The sequence below is a fragment of the Clarias gariepinus genome, chromosome 19 (assembly GCF_024256425.1).
Source record: "Clarias gariepinus isolate MV-2021 ecotype Netherlands chromosome 19, CGAR_prim_01v2, whole genome shotgun sequence".
In the NCBI taxonomy this organism is placed as follows: Eukaryota; Metazoa; Chordata; class Actinopteri; order Siluriformes; family Clariidae; genus Clarias; species Clarias gariepinus.
In genome coordinates this window covers 9,683,460-9,711,140 of record NC_071118.1, presented here as the reverse complement: position 1 = coordinate 9,711,140, position 27,681 = coordinate 9,683,460, and the positions used below count along the sequence as shown (strand labels likewise).

Sequence of the window (27,681 nt, the reverse complement as noted above, 5' to 3'; positions counted from 1 at the left end):
ATACCAAGAAATAGACAAAAAATGCAGCCATGCACAGAGCTCCAGGGTTTGACCCACCAAGTAGTTTCGAAATGAAGCAGACAGCATGTTTCATGACCCTATTAAAGATAACTGTTAACTGTGTATAATTGCATAATTTGGAATGCACAAGCACCAGCTCGCCCCAACATGACACTTCTCTTTCTATCTTTGTTTGCTTATGACATGATGGAGCTCAAAATCATAAACACATATAAGTAAAGGTCAGTTATAGATATGATTTAAGCTTGACAGCATATTCTTTCATGGCGCAGAATATTCTTATGATGACTGACGACAGCACTGAATGGCTGTAGAAGTAAATGTCAGAGTACATGTCAGGCTTTACAGGCAATAAACAGCTGCCTGATTCTTGCCACTTCCTGTTAAAAAGGTCAGAATTCCAGCGCAGCCAGGCTTTTCTTACAGCAGGTTAAAAATCACCTATCTCCTTGCGTGTGATTCTTGCGAATTAAGATTTGATGATGGTGGAGAGCGCTACTCTCCATTTACTGAATGCAGTGTAACACCACTGCGTAGGAGTCCGTGTACCCTGGGGAGACATGCCCATCAGGATAGAGATGTTTCATCATAGCATAAAGGAGATTAGTTACCACATTGCATGAAGGAGATTAGTCAGATCTCTCCCTCGTGACCATCAGTTCATTTCGTTTGTCACTTATCTATGCAGAGTGACAGTATTTTGAGGTTGAACCTGATTATCATTCTGCTGTGCTGTTTTGCTCCCTAGAGCACATTTTAAATGTTACAGTGTTCTTAGTCTTCTCAAAACCATCTCTTTTATCATGTAATGAGATACAGCTGCCATTCACTGCTCCCATTAAGAGCTGCTTATAAAAGTGCAGAGTAAATATTAGAGACGAAGAAATAATCCATTCAGTTATAAATCGCAATTCTTTTGTGTGACGATTCATGCACCGCCTCAATGACTTCAAAATTTACAGTATTTTTTGAAAACTACATTTTTCATTTATAATAGAACTGAACTGGTCGATCAGACCAGAATTGTCTGGTTGTCATTTTGATTGGCTGATCAGCCGTGGATATAAACGATACCACAGGTTCCAAGCGGCACAGCAGAAATGCATTTTTATGACGCTACATAAAATTCATAATTAAATTATTTCTCTCTGCCTTTTCCCGCAAGCTCTAGGAACAAATTACACACGCTTACAACGATGTCAAAACTCTGGGAACACAAATTAGGCAAAAATCGCATACTCAACTTGCATCCTCATTGTCAAGTTGAGTTTTGGGTCTTTTGGAAACACGAGGAGATATGACATCATTGTTTCTGTTTCTTATAATCCTACTGGTGGTACACTCATGTGGTAGGAATCAATTATTTGCTAATTAGTTTACTGTAATTTAATCCACCATTCCACAATTTCAGGTTTAAAAAAAAACTCTAATTGGGATATTCCTAAAACTGTGACACTTACAGAATCGCACAATTAATCCATTCGACACCTAGATATTGATATATCTTGGGATATTGTGCATACTAAAACCCCCGTAAGATAGTAGCGGCTGTGACGAACTAGCTCCATCACAATGTTATACCCAAACTACAAGAAAAAATAAACATGAATAAAATCTGGCTTGTTTAATAAGGTCGTCTCTGTTCCTTTATCAGTTTTTTGTTCAATAATTTCTACCCTTTCTTTATTGAGATACTAATAGATTTATTAATACAAAATTAATGTATGGACCTTAAAACTGGCTCTACTACTACTACTACTACTAATAATAATAATACTAATACTAATAAACAGAAAACAGCACACTTCATAACGTCCCTGTCAAGTTATATACAAATGAAATACATGTTAGAAGGTTAAGGGGTGTGTGTGTGTGTGTGTGTGTGTGTGTGTGTGTGTGTGTGTGTGTGTGTGTGTGTGTGTGTGTGTGGGTATGGGTGTGTCAGTCATGTCTCTTCTATGCCTGCTGTGAATCAGACTGTGATTGATGCATCATAACTGCTGAGCCTCAGATGGCTGTGCTGACAATAAAAGACTGGGAAGCACCTAGAAAAGAGAAGCGTGCATTTATGCACATACACATATGTGCACGCAGACATACAGGACATGAACACGTGCAGGCACACACACACACACACACACAGACAATTATGTTCTGTTACTCTACAAACAATGATTCTTTTCTAAATCATCCTCAACATCAATAAACAAATAGAGATCTCTCATATCTGGCTTTGTGTCTTGTGCCTTGGCAAGACATTTAGCAGCAGCTCTTAAATAAATTCTTTATGGAATACATTGGTTAGCATTTATTCATTACAATTAGCACTTTGACAGACTCTTTGGCAGGTGTCTAAACCTACACACCAACTGAACATCTAACATCAGACAAGAAGAGTTCTTTTTAACCTTAAATCTCATTCAAAAACATCATCATGTGTATCACTTGGTCTCGTTAAATATCTTATAAATAAGCCTTGTGGCCCTGAAACATCATGTTTTGTGGAATCTGACAAATGTGTGTACGATATCCCAGTGTTGATCCCACAAACATACGATTAATATGCTGTAATATCCATCATTTAATCTGAGTGTGTTTGAACTGATCCGATATTTGTTTGCACAAACATTCTCAACCTCTCATACAGTAGCAGCTCTGTGTTTGTCTGATCAGCAGTGCATAACACCATATTCGGTAGTGGAGAATGAAGAGTTCAAACACTGATAAGCCATTACCATTAAAACTAAGTGTCATCCTGTGAAACAAATGTTATTTTAGGAGTTCTTTAACGCTGCGTGTTCTTTAACGCTGAGAGTAAATGAGGCCTAACTGCTCAGAGCAACACAAATACAGTATCGTAGGCTGTAAATCCTGAGAGACACCATCCTTGGGTTAATGCTTATTTCTTTATAAGAAGCCTGACTGATATTGTTTATCTAAATTACTCACTCATCTTCTATCCCATTTAAACCAATATTCAGTGTCGCAGGGGGCCTGGAGCCTATCCCAGGAGACTTAGGGCGGCACGAAACAGGTTACACACGGGGGACAGGGTGCCAATCCACCACAGGGCACACACACACACACTCCTTTACACACTATGGACAATTAAAGAACAACAATTAGGCTAATCTGCATGTCTTTGGACTGTGGAAGGAAACCGGAGTACCTTGAAGAAGCCCACCAAGCACGGGGAGAACATGCAAACTCCATGCACACAGAGACGGGAATCGAACCTGGCTGGGAATCAAACCCGGACCCTGAAGGTGCAAGGCGACAGTGCTTTGTCTAAATCAGACCTATGTAAATCTGTTAAACCGAGCAGGCACTTTCAGCACATAATAATAATAAACCCAACAGCCAAATAATTTCTTTTAATATAAAATCAGATCCTTTACTTCAAAATCAGCACCTCTTGTTCAAAATCCAGCTCCTCTGCTATAAAATCAGATCCTTTTGCTTCAAAATCAGGTCATCTTTCCACAAAATCAGCTCCACATACTGCAAAATCAGCTGCTATATTACTAAGTCAGCTCCTCTCCTATAAAAGCCTGCTCCTCTTGGTTCAGATCCAGTTCCTCTACTTAAAAAAAGCTCCTCTAAAATGAGCTCGTCTATTTACAAAATCAAATCCACATACTGTAAAAAGAGCTCCTGTACTACAAAATCAGTTCCTCTACTACAAAACAAAATCAACTCATCTCACAGCTAAATCAGCTACTGTACTTTTAAATCAGTTCTTCCTATGGCAAAATCAGCTCCTCTTGCTACAAAATCAACTCTTTGTTGAAAAATCAGCTTCTGTATAACAAAATCAGCTCTTCTACTAGAAAATCAATTCCTCTTGCTCGAAATCCAGCTCATCTACTAGAAAAAAGGAAAATCCTATGAAATAAGTTTAACTATCGAATGCAAAATCAGCTCCTGTAATACATCAGTTCCTGCTATGGCGAAATCAGCAGGTCTTATGGCAAAATCAGCTCCTCCTGCTACAAAATCAGCTTCTCTTGCTAAAAAATCAGCGCTTCATTGCAAAATCAGCTCCTTTATTTACTATAAAAGCAGCTCTTTTTGCTCCAAATCAAAGCAAGCTCCTCTTGCTCCAAATTGAGCCCTCTATATACAAAATCAACTTCATCTATTGTACTACAAACTAAACTTGTGCAAAATCAGCTCCTCTTGCTACAAAATTATTGTAGTACAAACTGTAGATAATTAATTTCGATCCTGCAAAATCTGATTGTCCTATAGAAAAAATCATCTGTTTATTATAAGGTTAGTTCCTGTACTACAAAACCAAATCCTTTTACTACATCCTTCTTTCTCATGAGCGCTCTTTTGTGTGATCTTTTCCTTTCTGTTTTGCACATTTTCTCTCTTTTCTTTTTCTCCCTGTTTAGTATGTTCTTTCGTTGTCTCTCACCTCCCTTCCTTTTCTTCTACCATGATCTTTCTTTAATTTTTTTGACTGGTTCTTGCATGCTTTTTCCCTTTTTCTTTCCATCAAATTGTTTTTTTGCATGTTATTTCTTTATTTTAGTTTCTCTCTTTTCTTACCCTTTCTGTCTAGTTCTTTTTCTTTTATGATTTCTTGCATGTTCAAACTTTATTTTATTTTACTTTACTCTTGCATGTTCTTTCCTTCTGCGTTCCATAAATTTCAGCTTGGTACATTTTTAACATCAGTTCCTCTTCTGTCTACAGTAGAAGGTTGAGCTGTTGGCACATAATTTGAAAAAGGTGTCCAGTTAAAGGAGAGATCACAGACAGTGTGGATAAGAATTTGAGGTGGTGCTTTTTTCACCCAGCTCATAAGTGAAGCTGCACTTCTGGCCAGCTGACCTGTGGTAATCATCACACTGCTTATGAGCCAGAGTGACTCTTCCAAAAACTCCAAGCAATGAGAGAGAACGACCTATTTATCTAGAACGACTCGATACAGCAGCAGCTAAACCACAGCACACTAAAACACTCCTTGCAGACAGAGCACAGAGGATGTGCCAGGGCCGTGAACCTAACCCGATTGTTAGGTGCTGTGCTAAATAAAAAATACTTTCCCTATGACCACACAAGATTGTATCTTTAATATTGCTAGTAATGAATACTAAAAAGGTTGTAGTTTAGAAAGCACCGTGGATGTATTCTGGTTGGTTTTAATGAACTATTTTGTATGAATTATTAGTCATTTAGTCAGTTTACATTAGTAGACATTATTCTGCCTGGGTAATAATAAAAAAAATAATAATAAACTGTCCATCCCTTTTAAAAAGGACTATTCTGTGGTCTTGCACTTTGCACAAAACTCCAAATGAATAAAATGTAAAAGGAGGTGAATGCATGTAAAGGTCCACTAGAAGAAAACAGCTGGAGTATAAATCGAAGTTAACCGCAGAAGCAAAAGTCGTTGATTAGCTCCCCTGGTGAGAAATGACAGCCAAACATCTGCAGCCTTGGAGGTATGAGACGCAGGACAGATGAAAGGTGAAAAGAGAACAAATCAAAAACAATAAGAAAGATGAATAAGAAGGGGAGAGCAAAGACAGACAGGGGGGACTTACAAAGACGCAGCTTCCAGTCTTCACCGGTTAGGGTGGTAAAGCCAGTCTTTTGTTCCTCCTTAATGCTTCCTCCCCCTCTGCCCGCCTTTTATCTCCATCACTCAGCAGGAGCGTGTGGTTTAAGGGAGACACGCACTTGCCGTTGCACTCAGCAGATACCGGTGGTGCTGCCTCTCTAACACCCAGTCCTGACACAGTAGTAAGACTACGCTCCTCCCACTGACGTACCCGTACAAACGAACGCATGCAGCAGAATGATGACCGGGTGGCTTTTTAATGGATTCTGCAAGACTGCTCTGGCTTCTCAGCACCACTGTTTTGTTTTCCTTATCACCCTCATGCACCACACTGTCACTCCGATGTCCTGTTTCTTTAGCGTGAGAGGAAACCACATGCTCATTCTGCAGACTAACAGAGCTACTGCTGAACAAAGAATGATGAATAAGTGCGGTCCTGCTTCTTGTACCAATCTGGAATATCCCTTCAGCAGCACATGCTCTAATTCCCTCCTGCTTTCCCCTGTATGCTCACTCCCCCCTGCCAACACACACACACACACACACACACACACACACTCTTATTGGTACAGTCCGTGGGACAAAGCCGGGAAAGAAAACACCGAAACCCAGTGATGGAAGGAGGGGCTGCCCTTGCAACGGTCCAGGCTGCCCCTCCAGCACGCGCCCTTGTGCGTGCTTTCCCCCTTGGGGATTAGTCCTGGCCAGACACCAGGAACACAGTGACAGAGATAAATGCTGGGAGAAGGTAAGACTGCATAGGACAATAGATGTTTGAGAACAAAGACGAAAAAAAAGGGGGAGAAAAAAAAAGCACTTTCCATACTCTAGCCAGTAAACAGTAATATCAAGAGCAGAGGACTTCCAGATTACTCAGAACTCAATTCATGCTGTTTTCCATTTAGTGTTTTTTTTTTTAACCTGGCCTGTATGAAATCATTCCATCTGGCTATGTGAACATTTCAGAGCTAATCATGCAATCCCAAACCAGGACAGTCGATCTTCTCCAGAGAGCGCATGGCTTTAGATGAGAGGTGAACCCAGCGAATGGCCATGATAGGAGTGTTAAAATACACAGGCCATGGAGAAATAAAATTTGCCACAGCTGCAATGGCATGCCATCACATCTGATGATGATTAAAAAAAAAAGAAGAAGAAGAAAAAAGTTTCCTGGAGGAGCATCAAGATACACAGCCTCAGAGAAGGCGAGAAGGAACTGAGTAACCAGCACACAATTGAGACACCATGAAAAAATAAGACCTGACTGTACATATGCGGTGATATCAGAAACACTGAGTATAGAAGAAGACTTCTTACATCATTATGATTTAGGTAATGCAGGCCAAAGCAAATACTTTGAGACACAAAAGTGAAGATGATCTCAAAGTTAACATAACCTTTCCATAATCGCTTACATATGACACGCAGTTTGCAAAGGAAATCTTATTGTAGGCTTTAAGAACATCTGGGGGTTATTCAATGTATATAAAGAATGTTTGTACACACTATATAACCACTATATATTATATATTTACTACTGAACCATCAGAATGGAGTCACTTTGTAAAATATTCAAACAGGATCTAGGCAAAATGTGCAGAATTTTTCAAATTAAAATCCTTTAAAAAAAAAAAAAAACAGTTATTATTGTTATTATTATTATTAAGTAATAAAAGAAAAAAGCGTATTTTACATAAGGTTTAATAATCCTACAGATACAACCTAATCAGCATTGACGCTGCCATTTATGGCCAAGAGCCAAGTGAGAAACACTGCCCATGCCCCCTGGGTGGTTGGAATGGTATACTCTCTCTCCTTTCAGTCACAATGACACTAGGCAGTCGTGGGCGTTTGTGAGCTCATGTGTATGGAAGAGGGTGGACAGCGCATTCCTCTGGGTTTTCCACGGCATAAGCAGCAGGTCAAAGAGGTGTATCTGTCTGGCTATTGTATGATAAACACTCCTAAGCACTTGGCAAACAGAACCTAGAAGATTCTTCTTAAAACACACACACACATCTTAAACTCTTAAAAGCTTTTTCACTGACCAAATTGCTGTGTTCAACAAGGGTGTGGGAGTGTGTCTGTGTGTGTAATAAATAGATATTAAAATTAGGAACCATAATGCATTAGGTTTTATCATCCTAAACTTAAACACTTGAATCTGTTAAAGTAAAAAGATTTAATTGGTACAGCAGCTGTTTAGTTACAGCATTTTCTAAAGGAGAAGTTTAAAAAATGTAATCCTAATTAGTATTGAATACATGGCATTAAAATGTTATTGCATCATATAAACCAAAAGCCAATTTTTTTTTTTTCACTATGCAAATAGAGGTCCAGGAGGAGAGACATGCAGAGCTGGAAACATTTAAAATGTCCATGGTCATAAAATCTAGATTGCTTGATGAAAAAATTAAAGAAAGCTGTCAACAGAAATTGAAATCTTTTTTGTGTTTGATGTCATTTATTAATTAATTTGGAAAAATTAAGATTCAAATATTTGTTCAGTGTACCTTACAGTATAGTGCCGTTTTTTTGCATATCCAAGTTGATAAGCTGGGGTCAGAGGGCAGGGTCAGTCAGGATACTTGAACCCAAGCTTGAACCCCCAGCCTTCTGATCAGTATCCCAGAGCCTTAACCGTTGAGCCACCACTACCACATTATGGATATTTAAACCCACTTAACTGGTGACTGGTTAATAAAATTCACATTTGGCTCATAAACAGTGCTCAGGCTCATAAATTAGTAAAAAAGAAATTCGATGCAAACAACTATAAACATCATAAAATAATAATCCTTTAATAGCTTTGTTCATGTCAGTATCATCAAAAAAACCACATGGTTTGGAAAAGCAAATCATTTCACAAAAAAAAAAGAAAAAAGAAACAGAACCACTATATGAGTACTGAAGCGACACAAGAGACGAAGCATTTTATTTTCTATATCCAAAAACTGTAATGCATTTACCATAAGCATAAAACACAGGTGCTAAACTTCAGCCTGTAAACAGCTTAAAGACCTACACTAACAACGTCACTTACAGGATGTGGATGTTGCTTTTAGCCTGATGACTTTTCAAGAAACGGTGCAAACCCCTGAAAGACCAGTTCCTAAATATCATCAAACCAACTAAGATTAATGGTGTTGCAGAAATGCCTCTTTTAGTCCTTTGTGAGAATGCAGAATAATGTTAGTGATAAAGTAGGCCAGGTCTCATCTGACTGAAGATCCAGCTCGGCAGCTAACACACATCACATACAGCTCCACTCTATTATTAGAACTGCAGCCCAGCCTCGAAGGTCAATATGAGCAGGACATTTTACTGCGTAAAAGCGTAATACATGTTTTTCCATACTTGATTTAAATAAGAAGTACAAGCTTGTGTTAGACACTTTCGATGTGAGCTGAGCGAAAGCTGCACGGTAAAGATAGATGTGTTAAAGCAGCTCAGCAGAGAGTGGAGGTCAAATGCAGTGGAGAGTAGAGGAGGCGGTGGTCACGCAGATTGAGAGACAAGTTACTGCAACAGTAGCGTTGCATAATACAGGGAAGGGGGAGACGCACAAGTAAAGAGGAGCACAAAAGGGTTTAAAAGGCCACGCATACAGGTACAGAGTACACTTTCATCCATTAGCAGCTAGGTTTTCATTCAAGTGATGTTTTATAGTGCATAAAAAAGTAAGAGCCCCATTTAAATGATTTTTCATGAAAAATGTTTGAGCTAGTTAAAATATTTGCCAAGAAAGACTACATGGAAGAGTAATATTTTATGTATATGGACAGAAATCTTTGGTGAAGAGACAACTCTATTATCCATTTTATATAGTATACTGTATGTTTAACAAATATATTATTCAATATAGGGCGGCACAGTAGTGTAGTGGTTAGCACTGTCGCCTTTCACCTCCAGGGTTAAGGCTCGATTCCCGTCCCTGTGTGCATGGAGTTTGCATGTTCTCCATGTGCTTGGTGGGTTTCCTCTGGATACTCCGGTTTTTTCTCACAGTACAAAGATATGCAGGTTAGGCTAATTGGCCTTCCCAAATTGCCTTTAGTGTGTGAATGTAAGTGTGTGTGTGTGTGTGTGCCCTGTGATGGGCTGGCACCCTATCCACGGTAAACCCTGTCTTATGCCCTAAGTCTCCTGGGATAGGCTCCAGGCTCCCCACGACCCTAAATACAGGATAAAGCGGTATAGAAGATGAGTGAGAGTGATCATCCATGATTACCCATAAATGTTACAGATATGTGAAACATGCTAATGAAAATATTTATTGAAAGTGTTACAGTATGTACACTAACACAATATTCAGGTGGTTTTAAGGCTATCACATCCAAATGTGCATCTCATTCCAGGTTTCTTCTCTTTGCTTTTACTGAAAACTCCACTCATCTGGAAAGGCTTTCTGCTAGATTTTGGATGGTGGCTAGGGGGTTTGCACTCATTCAGTCAAGAGCATTGGCGAGTTCATAGACAATGATGTCGGATGACAAGGCCTGCTGTAAATCCTGATTTCCAAATCATCCCAAAGGTGTTCAGGCCTCTGTGCGGGCCACTCACCTTCCTCCTCCTTGCAACCTTGGCAAACCTTGCAAACCACTAACCTCACTTTGTACACAGGAAAGCGTCATGCTGGAAAAGGTCTGCACCTCTCAGTTCCAGTAAAAAGAAATCTCAATACTGCAACATACAAAGACATTCTATATAATTCTGTGCTTCTAACATTTGTGATGACAATTGAGGTTTGACCATCAGGTGGTCACATACTTTTGTATTTAAAATATGTTGTTTTTATTGGCTTTTTATTTTATTTTGACTTCAAATTGCTTGATGGCGAAAAAATGTGGGAAGTAAAATATAATGCAAATGATTTGACATGAAATAACCAAAAAACACACACAAACACATTTTAAAATCTGGTTATTAAAAGGTATCTTTACCTTTAAAGTAACAGCAAATGTGCAGGAACTCAATATAATCTAAGCACAATATAGAACAGCTTGTCATACAATTGCTCACTTTAGCTGATCGTTTTTAAATAATCGTAATAAATATGTGGAAACCTTACATGATTTTTTTAATCTACTTAAAATAGCTGGCTTAGTCATAGCTGTTGTCTCACATGCCATGTGGAAGACCCGTGTATGCTGAAAACTGGATGCAGTGCCGGTCCCAAGCCCGGACAGAATGGGAGGTGTTTGATCATGATTCGGTCACATTGCTCGAATAAAAGTAAAGGTCCTCCAGTTACATGTGTACCTCAGTAAAAGTACATAAGTACTCACCTTTAAATTTACTTAAGTATCAAAAGTGCACTGGTCTGCATCGCCTCACAGTAGCCTTTTTTATAGTAAATTAAAAATCTCTCCCTCTCTCCTTCCCGACTGTAAGTGTGCTGTTTTTGTCCCAGCTCCCGCTTCTGATTTCAAACACCTGTTACATTTCTCAAAGGAAATTTAGCCATGGAATTACCCATAATAGACAACAGGTTGCAAAATTTATGCTTCAAATAAAAACACACTACTGTCTTCAGAAATGTAGTTAAGTAAAAGCACCTATATTTGCTGTACTTTTAAGTGGGGTAAAAGTAAAAAGTATTCTCTAAGAAAACTACTCGTGTGTGTGTGTGTGTGTGTGTGTGTGTGTGTGTGTGTGTGTGTGTGAGAGAGAGAGAGAGAGAAAGAAATATGAACTTAAGTTTGGTAACAAAATAAATGTGCTCAGTCACCTTTTACCTCTGGAATCTTATTTACTCACTCACTCACTACTCTTCTATACCGCTTTTATCCTGTATTCAGGGTCAGGGGACCTGGAGCCTATCCCAGTAGACTTAGGGCACTAGGCAGGGTACAGCCTGGACAGGGTGCCAATCCATCACAGGGCACACACACATACACACACTCACACACCCATTCACACACTACGAGCAATTTGGGAACGCCAATTAGCCTAACCTGCATATCTTTGGACTGTGGGAGGAAACCGGAGCACCCGGAGGAAACCCACATGGAGCAGGGAGAACATGCAAAATCCATGCACACAGAGACGGTAATCAAGCCTGGCCGAGAATCGAACCCGAACCCTGAAGGCGACAGTAGCGACCACCACACCACCGTGCCACCCCTCTGAAAACTATTTACTTTTTTTTTTATAGTGCGTTAAATAGACATTTGTTGAAATCGCACACTGTGTATAATGTGCATATGTGTGTAACAAAATAAATGTACTCAGTCACCTCTCACCTCCGTAATCCAATTACTTTTTTATAGCGAGTAAAATAGACATTCATTGGCCTTTCAATCAGCTGAATGCTCACAGAGAATGAGCGGGTTTGATGCACGGTTTTACAGACAGGTAAAAAGAAACTGGTATTAACAAAACAAAACAAAGTAGAATTAAAAATCAATTAGCAGAGGTATTATTTTACTTTTTATTACCCAATACTTCTGACATACTGCTGATACCTCAAATATTTATTTCGTTTCCATGTGAAATAATGTATCAGCCTTTGCAGCTTCAGAGAATGTTGATGTACACAGACGCAGACAGAAGAAGGCGGGGTTGAAGAAAACATCTGCAGCTTTAAACCCCACCCCCAGCCATTTGTTTTCTTTATCGCCAATCAACTACACCAGCTGAGACACCATGTCATTACAGTGTGTACAGCGAGCGCACATGTACAGTGTACACATGAGCGGACACGCACGCCCACTGCAGTCTGAAGCTGGGGGCTCACCACCGAGCAGTTCTTACAGAAGGAGACATCTAACGTGATAATTAATTTGAGGATAAAAAACTAAACAAGCGTCCATTTAGCGCTGAACAGTTAATAAATGCGGAGTCTAATGCAAGCCTTAATGTAATAAAAAGCTTTGTTTATATACACAATATACAGTAATCCGATAACTGCATGTAATTTGACCATAAAATAATCTCTTAGCTTCAATTAAATTTTGTATGTTAATGTATTGTCTTACAATATTGTGTATTGTGTCTACAATAAACAATAGGCATCACTATAGGAAGCTGAATCACTGTCTATGGAGGTCCACGTTTAAATAAAGCAATTTAGATTTTAATTTATCGTTTTTCAACTGGTGAATTATCTACTGTAGCTTGTCGTACTGTTTGGTTATTATAGATTAGCTCCCATATGTTTTGCTTAATTAATAAGATTTTTAGAGAATCAAAATCAGGACAAGTACAACAGACCTAGTTACTTAACTCACAACTGGTTCAATGGTGTAATAAAGAAAACTTGTAATTTATAATTCAAAGGAAAAATATAAACCTGAGAATTGTATTGATAGACAAAATTATAATCTATATGTGACATGTTGTAACAGCATTAATAATAACGATTTTTATATTTTGGTTTTATTTTTAAATCATAGATTTAAGGAGATTTTTAAGAGCACATTTTCCAGACAGCTTTGTCTTTATTTCTGCTGTGGAGCTTTACTGCAACTGGGACAGTGTTTCGGTACTCGCACACAAATATTCTGTTATAATTAAGATAAATCAAAGTCTACTGTTTACACAGCAAGAATCTAAGAATTGTACTACTAGTCTGCAGGTACAGTATATAGATCCAGTAAAGCTGTTAAAGTCTGAGTGAGGAAGAATGCAATATAGTCAGCAACTGGAAAGCCAAATGACAGTATAAGCAACGACTGGAGCTAAGAACCAGGGCACGTTAGCTTTATTTTGGATCCCTGTGAGACAGAATAATAAAGGCAATCAGTCAACTAGAGGCAGAACTCAACCAAATATTTCCTGTGCCTCATAAATCTGGGCAGCGACATATGTGCTGAGTCCATATCCGTTTCCAACATTCTGCCCAAGACTAGCAGATGGTGCAGATCAACACATTAATATTGGCTTGAAAATTAACAGCTGACCACTCCAATCCGAGAGGAGACACTGGGCTTCCCTGTCCTGCGATAAGGACAGCCAGAGTGTGAGAGGGTGACATCTTAATTTGAATTCATTTCCACTGAGTCTTTTTTTCCCCTTCCAGGTTAACTGGCCTCTTCTTCACTGGAGTGGAACATTGCCCTGATACTTGCTGCTAAGTGGCTCCACTTGAGCTAGCACTACAACTCTAACATCAAACTGATGTGTGTGGGGTTGACAGTAGACATACTGACCCCTGGGGTGGAGACGGTGCCTCTCCTCTTCTGGCTGTCTAATATCTTAAAGAGCCCACATGCTGTCTACAACGACTGAGAGGTGAAAGTAGTTGACTCTCTCCACAGACTATATAAAAAGATGTGTAGTGAGATTGATTCAGAGAGAGCGATAGAGAGAGAGTCAGACAGATGAAATGACAGCTAAAAATCTGAAAAGACTGATGCATAGATTTTTTGGGCTATGTTACAATTCCACAAAAGCGAACTGGAACAGAAAGAAACAAGTATTAAGTTAAAACCAACTTCACTGCCAACACAAGCAACTTGCAAAAAAAACACCAAAAGGTTAAAAAAGCACTCTGACCACTGGAAACTCAGCAGGTTGAAACAACAACAATAATATATATATATATATATATATATATATATATATATATATATATATATATATATTTTTTTTTTTTTTTTTTTTAAAGAAAATGCAATGTAACGTGTTATAACTGGTACTCCTTATGCTAAGTACAAGAACACGAAATGTCTGCCACATCTTTTCCAGAAGGGTGAAGGTTATTTTAACAGCAAACTGGTACTGGAAGAAGTCGTTTCCGTTACATCCGTTTGGCCAATGTATCTTCTTCTAAACATTTTTGAACATATAAAACATAATGATAAAATTAGCAGAACGGTACACTATTGTACATATTGGCAACAAAACTACCAGATCTAAAGCTTCCCATGCCAAGCAAGAATAGGCATAGTGGTAGACATCACAGAAAAGCTGTCTATAAAATTAACATTACAAGTTCATCAGTTAACATGGCTATATAGAGTAATCATATCTTTGCAAATCTGTAAAATGAACTTGCAGACAATAGTGCAAAAGCCATTGATGATCAGTTGACACATTGTGTATGAAAGATAATGCCACTGCAGAAGACTTGATCTGGAGCGCCATCATAACTGGCAAACAACAGACACATTTCACAGGCAAAAGATTAAAACAATTTAACAGAAAGACAAAACACAAAAGACAAAAACATACCTATGGTAAAATGTGCCAGTAAAAATACACACAGTACTGTTTATTCGCACCTTACTGAAAAAGAACAAAAACTCAACAATAATATATATATATATTACATTATATTATCTTGCACTCAACTCAAACGTGATTTTTGCTTATACAGTGGAACCTTGGATTACGAGCATAATTCGTTCCGAAAGCAGGCTTGTATTCCCAAACAGTCATAAACCAAATTTAATTTTCCCATAAGAAATAATGGAAACTCAAACTATTTGTTCCACAGCCCAAAAAAATAAGTACATAAAAATTATTAATACAAAATATAAAGTAAAAATAAAACAAATTAACCTGCACTTTACCTTTAAAAAAAGTAAAAATAAATCCAGACAGGTAAGTGGTTTTGTTTTTATGCGCACAGGTGCTGTGTGTGTGCCGTGCCGGTTCACAAACACACACACACTAAAGGCGAGAGAGAGAGAGAGAGAGAGTGACCGAGAATGACACTTGTAAATCAAGACTTGCTCGTTTTCAAGTCAAAACTTATTGAAAATCTTTGCTCGTCTTGCGCAACACTCGCAAACCGCGTTACTCGCAATCTAAGGTTTCACTGTACAACACACTAATTCATTTTTGTTGCAAAAAGACAAAGGGAGTGTGTCTTGTACCAAAGAGTGGCTTACAGTACAGACTGCATATGGTGGGTGAAATGTTTAAAGTTCAGATTAGAAATGCACAGATTGATCGGCACATGACAGGAATCAACCGGTTTTCAGCTTCGATTAACCATGACCAGTGATCAACCATCCCATCTGGGACATATTTAACTCTGTGTCGATTGCACGTGTCATATTTAACTCTGTGTCGACTCTGAGGAAGCACGTGATAACCTTCACCCTTCCTGGTCAATGTACGAAATTTTTTTTAAAAAGACCAGAGAGAAAGCCCAGCAACACTGTGTAGTTCTGGAGACAATGTAAAAGTTATTTATTAGGTCATGTTTTATTATACAAAATACATATACAGTACAATCATTAGATTTTTCATTAGTTAAAAGTTACAAAAATATTTGATACCAATTGATTTTAACAGTGGTGTAGTGGTTAGCAATTGTACCTTCAGGGTACGGGTTCGATTCCCGGCCAGGCTTAATTCGCGTCTCTGTGTGCATGGAGTTTGCATGTTCTCCTGGTGCTTGGTGGGTTTCCTCCCGGTGCTCCGGTTTTCTTCCCATAGTTTCAAGATATGCAGGTTAGGCATATATATTTTGGCGTTCCCAAATTGCCCGTAGTACATGAATGGGTGTGTGAGTGTGTGCATTTGTGTGTGCCCTGCGATGGATTGGCACCATGTGACCCTGAATACAGGATAAAGTTGTATAGAAGATGAGTGAGTGAGAGTAAGTGATATCAACAGGTCAGACCTTTTTATAAAAACCTGTATTGCCCAAAAAAATTGCACTTCATCAGTTCAGGGAGCATTGACGGCCTGCCACTAAGCCTAAAAAGTAAACTGTGTGTTCATGAAATGTGTGTCCAGGGGAAGAATGCAGAGTCTGGATTGCCATTTGAGATCGGAGTGATCGGAGTGAACCAGGGACAGGAAAAACGTGGTTCGGTAACAGCACAGTCATACCCACTGTAAAACCTTCACAGCAAAGTGGATCCCCTCTTACTCACTCACTCAGCAGGCCAGGAGGGGAATCCATGGAAACTATTTCCTTTGGTTTAACAGTCAATGAAGGTTTAGAACACACAGTCCGAGGGGGGTAAACACACACCCTGCCACAGCCTGTCTATTTTCTGCAGTTGGCAATTTTAGGCTCGGCTGTAACTAAATCTGAGTAGCACTTTAGTCTTTGACTCGCTATGGTTCTTGTGCACAGCCAGGTACCATGCCACATGCTGCAGTAACAGCTCCGGAAAGATCTGCAACACAAGTCTTTCATTGTGTGCAATGGTATAGTCAGGGACAATCAAACCCCCCACATCCACTGTCCATTGATAGGTGAAATGCAAAGCAAAGGCTTTGTACATACAGTCTGCTATTTTGCGGAAATTCAATCCTGATCTGAGACTGCACAGTCACGAAAAAAGATTTCCACTCTGCGTCTTTCAACTGGAATTTTGAAGCAGGATGTTGTTTTAATGTGGAAAATAAAGATAAATCTGAGAACTAAAGGCCCCAAAAGGCAGATCTAAAAGACTTCTACGATAACAAAATTCACTTTAGTTCATACAGTTTGCAAGGCTAAGTGTGTTGAATGCCACAAAGTGAAAGCCTCTGGCTGCATCTCGGCCCAAATAATGACAATAATGCCTGGCTCTGGCCTGTGATTACAAACTATTCATAAACCACTCTGAGAAGGATAACAGTGGGTGAGCAGAACCACAGGGCAGCAAACAGAGACCCTCGCTGTCAGCGAACAATGAAGAGGAACGTGTTCTGAGCTCCATTTACACCTGGCTTGAAGCTGGACGGTGTTCTGTGAATAAACCAAGATTATTCCCAGGCAAGAAAAGGGAAGGATTTACGTCATATTCCGTCAGTGTGATATCCTGATGTTTTTACTGCCCACTGGCAAGAGCAATCAGCTACTGCCCTCTACTGGAGGCACACACGCCACACACACGCACACGCACGCACGCACAAATATCTGCCTCACTCATTAAGCTCAAAACTAAAAAGAAACATTTAATTAAAATATTTCATAAAATTTAACTTCACAGCAAAATAAATAAATAAATACAGTGCTGCTAAGTTCCTCATATACAGTAGATTTTACCACAAAAATGTCATAATTTGTTCAACATTATTAAATAAGACCATAATAGGGTTGCGCGATAATGCCCATTGTCATATCGTCCTATCGTCAGCCTGTAAGATCGCCGATACACGATAGTAGTCAAAGCCCAGGGATTCTGCGTGCTGTCGCGTTGTATTCAGAGAGTAGTACATATTTTTGTGGTTATTTTTTTTTTTTTCATTTCATGTCTGTTGTTTTATCGATAAATCTGCTCATATCTGCGCACGCGTTTATCAGCCTTTTGATCAAAAAGTTGCACGCGCAACTCACTTTCACTTTGCACAAGGCAGTGTTTATTGTTTAGTGTATATTTAAAGCGCATAAACACAATAAAACAATTGTTTTAGGCTAACATATCATACCTCATTGTAGTTTTTTTGCACACACGCGCGGGTGCGTTACAATAATAAGGAAAAATCACAATAATAAATTCGGAGCAGTACTACTAATAATAATTATACTGAATGAAGAAAGCGCCGTCGAAGAAGTATCATCATTGAAGGAGAGAAGAAAATGAAGAATTAATACTTATCAGTATTTACAGTTTGAGCTCGACATGTTTATGAGCTCTGTCGCTTGCTGTCAATGGGTGACTAGGAGAGAGAACACATTTTCGGCTTCAGTAGACACACAATACTTCAGACTGAAACACGACTGCCCCCTACAGGTAATGAAGGGCATTTTCACAGCTTGCCGTGCGCAGCCGTGGCAAGTCACGGGATTCCTTTTCTTGAAACGTGGGCTTTTAATGGCGACATCTGTATCGTCCATATAGCTGACTATCGTCGATAGACGAGACTATCGTCGATAGACAATAGTATCGTCTATCGGCACAACCCTAGACCATAACTAGTACCTAGAGTATTGTCAGAAGATCACAAGTAAATCTGGCATCATTGACATGAGTTACTGCTCTCCTCAAAGCATATGTATCTGCTCTAATATTGCACAAGTGGAATTTTGAATAAGGGAAGAAAAAAAAAAAAAAAAAGTTAGCCTCAATGCTCTCAGGCCTTGTTTTTTTACTGAGGAAAAAAAAAGAAGTAGACTTAAAAAAAAAAAAAGCAGAAATGGTAGATTTATAGTCTCTAGTCAGCCATGAAACCTGTGTAGTGATTTAGATTGAAAAATAGAAAGAAACAAAAAAAAAGAAATGCAAAGATACCACTGCTTTCCCAGCTTTTCCACTACTTTTATTGCAAGAAGAGGCCAAAGAGATATAAGCGATATAGGGTGAACTCTCAACCCGCTACATCAAGGGGCTTCAACTTAATTTTTATATTTCCATTCCAGGCAAAAAGACCATATACTTAATAATTTAAATACCAAGATCAACTGATTAAACATGTGGATCTAGGTAACATAGAGCTTCCGTCTTGCGGGAACAAAGTCACCCTGGGAAGGAGAACAGTGAAAACTCTTACCTATTCTTATAAGACAGAGGTTTAAACCACAACAAAACTGTCAAAAGTACTGCATTTAACAGATTATTAAGCAAAAATGCTTAATAATATACAAGATATGAAGTTGTCAGTAAATGTAGCCTTTATAATACTGTAAATGTATTTAAAAATGCCAGTTCATGATCATAACATTTCCATGTGGATTTATGAATTGGTTGCTACACTACAAAAGCACACACACTTCACAAATTATGGACTCACCCAGCTAAGCGGATGTTCACTCAGGTTGTGTACTGTGTAGCAAATAAACAAATCATAAAAATGACCGAAAAAAATATTTATAATATCTGAACACTAAAATATATAGAAATTATTGTAATTAATGGCCATTTTATTCGAGTACATTTCTAAATGAGAAGCCTAAATACTCTTTGCTTGGTGCTGATTGACCAGGACGATAATATTGGAACTTTTATCTGGTGCTTTTCTAATGAAACATGTTTCTTTGTCAGAAGAAAACAATCATATTTGCAGAATCCTTTTTGGTATACGGTTGCATTCTCATGTAGATTCACTGGTGTGCTTCGGATCAATGTCCTGTTTCATACAACTAGAGACAACTAGTCTCATCTGTCCATAGTACACAGCTGAAGAACCCTTTTGATTTGTTCAGATGTTGTTTTGCAAACCTCAGTCGTGATTCTATGTCATTTCTATGTCGAAGACTTTCTCCTTCCAAGCAAACTGTACTTGTTCAGTCTTCTTCTAATTATGCTATCATGGACTTTTGAACATTTAACATGTTCAGTAAGGCCTGTAGGGTCTGAGATGTAGCTTTTTTTTGTTTTTGTTTTTTGAATTTCTCTGAGCATTGCAAGGCCTGACCTTGAGGTGAATTTGCTGGGACGTCTACTTTTGGAAAGATTGGCAACTGTCTTGAATGCTTCCCACTTGTGAATATTCTTTCTTACTGCAGAATGTTGAACTTCAAATTGTTTTTAAATGGTTTTATAACCATTTCCAGTTTGATGTGGACAAGGATCCAAGACCATTGCTTATGAGTTTCTCTCCTGGCATTGTGTAAACACACATCTGAACGCTCCAAACCAGCAAACTACCACAACTTTTTTCCTTTTGGCTTTGTTAAATAAATAATGGAACGGTGCAAAAAAGTTAGATGTTGTTCGTCTGAGATTGTATTTGCCTGATACTAAGGTCCACTATGATCTGATGATTTTCATTATGTTATAAACACATAAAATAAAAAGTAGGGGTACTAACTTCTGAATATGCTAACTTCTATTTTCAAAGCATACCGCTTATCTTGAAAACAAGCATATTTAATTTATCATTTATAACCTTCTATTTTATTCCCAACTTGCATGGAAACAACCACAAACTGTCACCACCCTGCATTGATTGTGTGATTTCCTCCTTGAAAGGGTTTTTTACTGTAATTCTTTCCATAGTTTTAATTGACAGCCGTCTTGTTGAGGCTCTGTTCACTTTCAACAAGCCAAATCTGAAAGGTTTGTAAAATTTAAATAGACCTCTTTTTTCACCTTAATTTTGCCCAGTACTTGATCTGGAACAAAGAATATGCCATTAATTATATAATTTTAAATAATCTTGTTTGAGGAACATTTCACAAAGCCAGAATGTTGAGCTATTAATTGTTTTGTTTGTTTTATATCTGTGATTCATTTATTTACAAAGCAAAAAAGTTGCAAAATTTTTTCAAGAGGTATGATGTAACCACAAAGATGAACCATTGTGGCTTCTCTAGCAGATATTCTGGGGCAAAAAAGGTCTTCTACAAGTCACAAATGTACAAACAAAATGAAACAAATATTTTTAATCCACATGCACATTTTTGATATAAAACTACAATATTCCACATCAGTAAAACCCGGTCGTACACACGAGGACATGGCCCTCAAGAAATTTTGTTTATTTGGGCTGTTACAGCTGTGCTGATATCCAGCACAATATCACCTCCCCTTGTGTGATATTGTATAATTCTTATATTTGAGATTTCTCACATTTTTTGCATGCATAATTTTGGGATTAAAACACAAGCAGGTGCAAACAAACTAATGACACGCCCTTTAAGAACAAGTAGGTGTTTTAGGCATCCAAACTTGTTGTTCTGACCTTCTTTGTTCAGGATTAGTATTCTAAGCAGAAATCCCCCACTTCTTTCCCACTCGGAGCTTCCCCATCTATTATCTCTCACGGTGTGTACTTCATTATCAGCTTTAATCCGTAACACAATAGCCTACGGACCACAGAGTCCTCCATCTCACCGCACTTCTGTCTCCACGCAACAAGGCTCCATTCAGAACCCCCGAAATCCTTTTATTCTTTTTCTATACACCAACGCTACAGGCTATAATAAGAGAAATGTAAAACGAACAGGTTTTAGGACTAGGAATTGTGAAACACTAAAAGTGAAGAGTGCTATTCAAGCACATGCTGAAGACCTGAGATCTTTTAAAGATCATTATTCTCAGCTTCAGTAAAAAAGGTAACAGTAAACCTTTCTGCATCAGGAAAATTAAATAAATAAAAAAAGAAAGAAATCAAGGAATCAAAATTTTCCGGATTAATCAGGTGAGATTAGAGTGCAATAAGCATATAAAGAACTTTCTCATTTATTTTCATAAGCATAAATCACTAGGACTATAACTGAGCGCCCAAATCTCCACCGGTGCACGAAAAGGAAGAAGGAACAGCTGGATCCAAGATTTATTGCTCGTTTGTGAGGCATGTTAATTATATCTGTCACTGCTTTCCACTTCATCGACAGCCAGCTGTCTCTGTTAGAAACACACCAACGCTCAGTTTGTTCACGCAGTAAAACCTTACCCTTTAACACATATATACACACACACACATACCGGACATCAAAGCACATGTTAAACTTACTGCGGGCTGAGTCACTGAATGTCTGTAGCGACAAACTGAACATCTTACCTGTATGCTCCCAAAGTCCACGTTTTCATAGTGGAAATGTGCACATTCAGCTAACTTTGGGAAGTGGCCCTTGGTGAATGACAGTCTGTTAGGAAAAAAAAAAAAACATGGAGGGAAAGTTTTTGTTGAGTGCAGAATATGTCAGAAAGAAGCTTGTGTCAAAAGCATTAAAGTAAAATATTCAAGGAATAGTGCTGTATTGTATTATACCGTATAAGGGCGAAAGTGTTGTTGCACTGCCTATCGACAGTGCTGTGTTTGACTATGGCTATGTCCGGTGTCTTGCAAAAGTATGGCATTTTATGTTTTGTTACATTATAACCTGTAAATTAAATGTTTTTAATCTGAATATGTGATGGATCTGCACAAAATAGTCTAAGTGGGTGAAGTGAAATGAGAAAAACTTATAAAAATGTTTTATTAAACATCTGAAAATTGGCATGTGCATATTGTCACGGCGTGCACCCAATTTAATATCGCTCCTTGCTCACTCCGAAGCTCACTAGGAAGGAGTAGGGCCGCGGAATTAAGCAAGGCTGGTGAGCGCTGGTGGCAGGCAGAGTGGCAGTTTTGGAGCACGCGGAGGTAGCGCTCCTGCACGCTCCCGATGACGGCGACCTCATCCACTGACGCGAGCCAAGCCCGGCCCCTCCAAGCTCTCTCTGGGCGCGGCCACAGGCGTGAGTCTCTCCTGGACGTCCATCAGCTGGGCGGCTTTCCCGGCTGGGATCGGGGGCCCTAACGCAGTCCTCTCGGCGGCCTTTTCCCTTTTCGGCGGCGGGGATACGAAGGCGGGCTCTAAGCGAGACCCAAGGTGCAGCTCATTCATGCGTTGTCTTCTCGCGGAGATCAAAGAGCGGCATTCTGCTTTTAAAGTCTCTAAGGCGCGTCACATTGCCCGGCTCCTGTGCCACTGTCTTTTATGAAAATCCACCGCGTAGCAAAAGTCCAGCTTCCCAACAGTCAGACCCTGAGCTACACTCCCCGCTGTGTTTTATAGCGCAGGGAAAAGCCCGGGATCATTAACGGCGATAGCTCACCAGCCGTGCTTAATTCTACAGGCCTACTCCTTTGTGCACCAGTAGAAGGAGAGGGCGCCTACCTAGTGAGCGAGGAACTAAATTAATTTGGGCGCAAGCCCATCACAGGCGCACACCGCGACAATATGCACTTACCCCCCTTGCTATGAAGCTATCAAAATTTCTAGCATAACCAATTACCTTCAGAAGTCACATAATTACTGAAATGAAGTCCACCTGTGTGCAATCTAAGTGTCACATAATCTGTCAGTATAAACACACCTTTTCTAATAGGCTCCAGAGATTGCAACACCACTAAGAAACAGGCATCACACCATAAAGGAGCTCTCCAAACAAGTCAAGGACAACGTTGTTAAGAAGTACAAGTCATGGTTGGGTTAAAAAAATAATAATATCCAAATGTTTCATGATCCCCAATCAACCATCATAAGTACCATCAAATGAAAAGAACATGGTACAACAACAAACCTGCCAAGAGAGTGCCGCCCATCAAAACTTACAGACCAAGCAAGGAGCGCATTAATCAGAGAGACAGCACAGGGACCAAAAGTAACCCTGAAGGAGTTGCAGAGTCCACAGCAGAGACTGATGTACTGTATCTGTACATAGGATCACAATAAGCCATACATTCCACAGAACTGGGCTGTATGAAAAAAAGCCATTACTTGGTCTTAAAAATAAGAAGGCACATTTTGAGTTTGCCAAAAGACATGTGGGCGACTCCCCAAATGTATGAGGAAGGTGCTCTGGTCAGATGAGACAAAAAAAATTCGGCCACCAAGGAAACTACTATGCCTGGTGAAACCCAAGAACACCATTTCTACAGTGAAACATGGTGGTGAGAGCGTCATGCTGTGACGGGGGCCTGGGAAACTGATCTGAGTCGAGGGAAAGATGGGTGGTGCTAAATACAAGGATATAAGCGGAAACCATCCAACATAAAGGAGCTGGAGCAGTTTTGCCTTAAGGAATGGGCAAAAATCCCAGTGGCAAGCTCATAGAGACTTATCCAAAGCGACTTGCAGCCGTAATTGCAGCAAAAGGTGGCTGTACTGACTTTAGGGGGGTAAATAGTTATGCACACCAAAGTTTTCTGTTATTTTGTTGTTTGCTTCACAATAATGATAAATTTTTTTTAAAGAATATCTTCAAAGTTGTTGGCATGTTATGTAAATGAAATGATTTCCAGGTTCTAAGGCACCAAAACATTTTAAAAAAATGCCAAGGGGGTAAATACTTTTGCAAGGCACTGTATAACGCCACTTTTGCTCGTGTGATGTTGCTTTCATTTTAAACCTGGCCAGCATTCGATTTTGGTTTGGTTTCACTCAGACAGAGAAGAGTCTGAACTGACTCTACACTCTTTCACTAAAGAATAAAACACAATTCCTACTAGTGTATCAGTCTAGACATGTTACAGTAGTATCTAAATAAACACTGACCAAATAATGGGTTAAAATCCCAGAGATACACTAGAATACACTGAGACCTCACCATGCAAGACTAAGTTTAGTTAAGGTGTGCTCTTGGTTTCAGACTTAAATCTATCCAATGTTTTTGTGCAGGATATTCCTGGACGGTAGCAAATGCTTCTGTATAAAACCAACAATCTGAGGTAATGACATTTTTAACCCTTGAGCGAATTACAGTTCAGAAATATGGTGTGTTTTAGTGAAAATCTAAAAATCAACTTACTTTTTTACATTCTTGACCTTCATGCTGGCAGTGCTGCTGCAGGAGCGGATCAGTGGCTCACTGCTCAGCTCTGGGATTTCTGCACTCCGTGCCTGAAGAGAACAATGAAGATGTGAACATTGGACACAAACATTACACATGGTGTGGTATGAGTGGGATGTTCAAAACTTTTTATAAAGCTCTTTGAAGGTCTTGAAAGGCACAATGTGTTAAAAAAAAGGAAGGTGATACAGGCTCTGCATAAATAGGCAGCACCTGCAGAGCTCTTTAACTACAGATGGTAAGTCACCGAGGAAAAAACAGGACACTAAATAAGGAGAGTAAGGGCCAGGGGACACTAGGACAGAGGAATATTTACAGCAAGCTGAAGGACACTCAGTGTGATGTAAATCTCAACATTTAGGAATGAGGTTAAGTACAACTCCTGCTGAGAAGGAGGCCTAAACCCTTTGACAGCTGGTAGGCCTTAAAATCCTGCAAGCAGTCACTTCAACGTCTTGCCAAGTGTGAGGCAGACACAGTTACTTGGCCAAGTCGAGTAAAGCAACTCAGAGTCGATAACACTTATAAAAAAAGATGAATCATCTTTGTGGCCGCTTTAAAGGCAGACAGCAGCTTATCAAAAGCATCGTAAGTGGAAATGTTGAAAATATGGTGATTTTGTACACAACAGGTTTTGCTCTAATTAATGCAGGAGGAAATGTGTACAGTATGTGGTTAAGGATGCATGGTAGGGAGGTGGGACATCACATATACCTGAAGAAAACATAACTGATGGAGGGATTAATTAGCTGCAGATTGGAAATGAAAGATTTTCTGAGCCAATGTGTCTTTGGAGACTGGCAGCTTCTCTCTGGCTAATAAACATGAGTCAAGCAAATTTCACTGCATGACAAAGGAACGAGAATCTAAAATTTATAAGAAATACTATACAACAGGCTGCCAACTAATGAACTGAGGTATACCAACACACAACTTTAGCATACCCACTGGAAACATGAGGGGGAAAAAAACCTCCTGTATTTTAGTGACCTCATTTTTTTTGTAAAAGGCACAGCTTTGTTAACAGAACATCTGTTTCACCGAATCCAATTACATACCTCATGTATAAATTATTCACTTAAAGGCAGCTCATTAGATCAGAAAGCAAGTTACAGAGATCACGAATAAAGCCAGAAAAGGATGTTTTCTTCCATGTTTACGTTTTATCTCATTTGTCTTCAGTAAACACTTTATCTTGGCCCATGTTATGGTGGCATATGCTGCTTATGATGCTACATTCTAGTTATAATGTTAAGTTCCATGCTGATGTATTTATTAAAAAAGTTCTCAAGGTGGACAGTGTGGCCCAGGAAAGATAAAGGTTCATATTCACCCAGTGTGAATGCATTTGTGAGTACAGGGTCATGTTCTTGTTATTTATCAATAATACCTAAATAAATACCATAAATTATAAATTACTTAGTATCAATCATCTAGGAGTGTTATGATATATGTTATTTAGTGCCATTTATATTTTAGGAAATAAAGCCCAAACATTCAATGCAATGCTGGTTATTATCTTTCCTCAACTAATAACCATAGTCATCCAGTCATATCAGGAGGAGTGAAGTCCTGGTGTCTGATGACTGCGGCCTATCATTGAACCAGTAAGTTAATTAGCTGACAACAATATGACACCAATGTGAATTTGACACTCTATCATCATCACCACATCAACTGATGTTAGAAGCATCACGATAAGCTGCTAGGCTGTTAGCTGCTAGCTACATTGCTTACTTCTAAGGACTTAGTGACTGGTGAAAGAAGGTGGTAAAAATGAAATCAATATCACAGAATTGGCCATATGGTAAGCAATAATCAGGAAATGACGTAGGTTTCCTTGAGATCATTTGAAAAAAATAACATACTTAACTCCAGAAGTGTACAAGCAACTCAAAGACAATATGCATACATTTGAAACCATTTAAGATACAATCAACATCTAGCAGCTTCTCAACAAAAGGCTCCACTTTAAATGCCAGATGCTTACTCAGCAGCAGCAGCGTCTGGGACAGCGGAGACTGTTAAGCATTCATATCAGGTTTCGCCAGTTTCCAATGCTTCACAGGAAAACTGACAATAGCTCCAATTACATGGAGAATATTTCGTTAATGCAATTCAAATGATTCTGATTAGAGGTTCCCACTTAAGTGTTCACATGAATGCTATGCCAGTAGGATATGCATTTACGTTCTCAAAGCATTTAATCGAAAAAATTACTTTTTTGACATGCACAACATGGTTCCACTCGTGGTGACTGTGTAATCTGCAAAAGATATAACAGCAGAATAAACTTTCCCCTTCCCTCCCCCCAGGCTTAAGATAGATTAGTTATACTTGTACAGATGTTTTATACTTGTATTGATGCCTCTTGAAGATTGAAATCAATCTTTTCTATGATTGGTTAGATCTTAAACCCACATGAAATGCGACCCATTAATGCCCTTTTTCCCCCAAAGATCAAGAGCATAAGATGCTAGAAGTCATTGTGTAAAAGTCCAAATAAATGCCATGTGGGAGAGAGTTATTCTCACAGAGCTGACTGATCAGTATCCTGGAAACTTGTTACCTCACCTACAGTAATGTTACCCCTACATGAGGCAGAAAGAGTACGTTTATTCCAACAAGAGATAAACTATTTGATCAGGTTTACATGGCTAAGGGTAAGTCAAAAATTATCTCACCCTGGTTGCAGAATTTTTTTTTAATTAACTTTTACAAAAGACAAATATATAATTTTTTGACACAATTGTGTCCATCTGTCAATAAGCTTTCATATTTCTTAATTAAGAAATGCTTTAAACTGAGCTGCGTGCCATGAATGCACTGCTGTTTTCACTGCTTCATCGGAAATGACTCTTTATCCTCGTACGGCTGCTTTTAGTGGAGGTGAAAGTCTGATGGGCGAAGATGCTTTAACACCTCAAAACAAAGTTTTTGCAGAGCGTCGACAGTGTGTGGGCAGAA

At 39.0% G+C, this 27,681-nt stretch overlaps 1 protein-coding gene across 5 annotated transcripts in view; it reads right to left on the bottom strand.

The window, feature by feature from the left end:
- The window catches only part of arhgap32b (Rho GTPase activating protein 32b), a 135,127-nt gene that overhangs the window by 45,057 nt on the left and 62,389 nt on the right, over positions 1-27,681 (bottom strand). For 4 of the 5 annotated variants that reach the window (XM_053478450.1, XM_053478452.1, XM_053478453.1 and 1 more), the window contains exons 4-5: positions 24,673-24,764; positions 21,938-22,022 (exon numbers count right to left, since the gene is read on the bottom strand). In XM_053478450.1, coding sequence (XP_053334425.1) covers positions 21,938-22,022; positions 24,673-24,764 — 177 coding nt within the window. Of the gene's footprint in view, positions 1-5,579; positions 5,652-21,937; positions 22,023-24,672; positions 24,765-27,681 lie in introns of those variants that run through there. The other variant, XM_053478455.1, reaches the window with a different exon arrangement.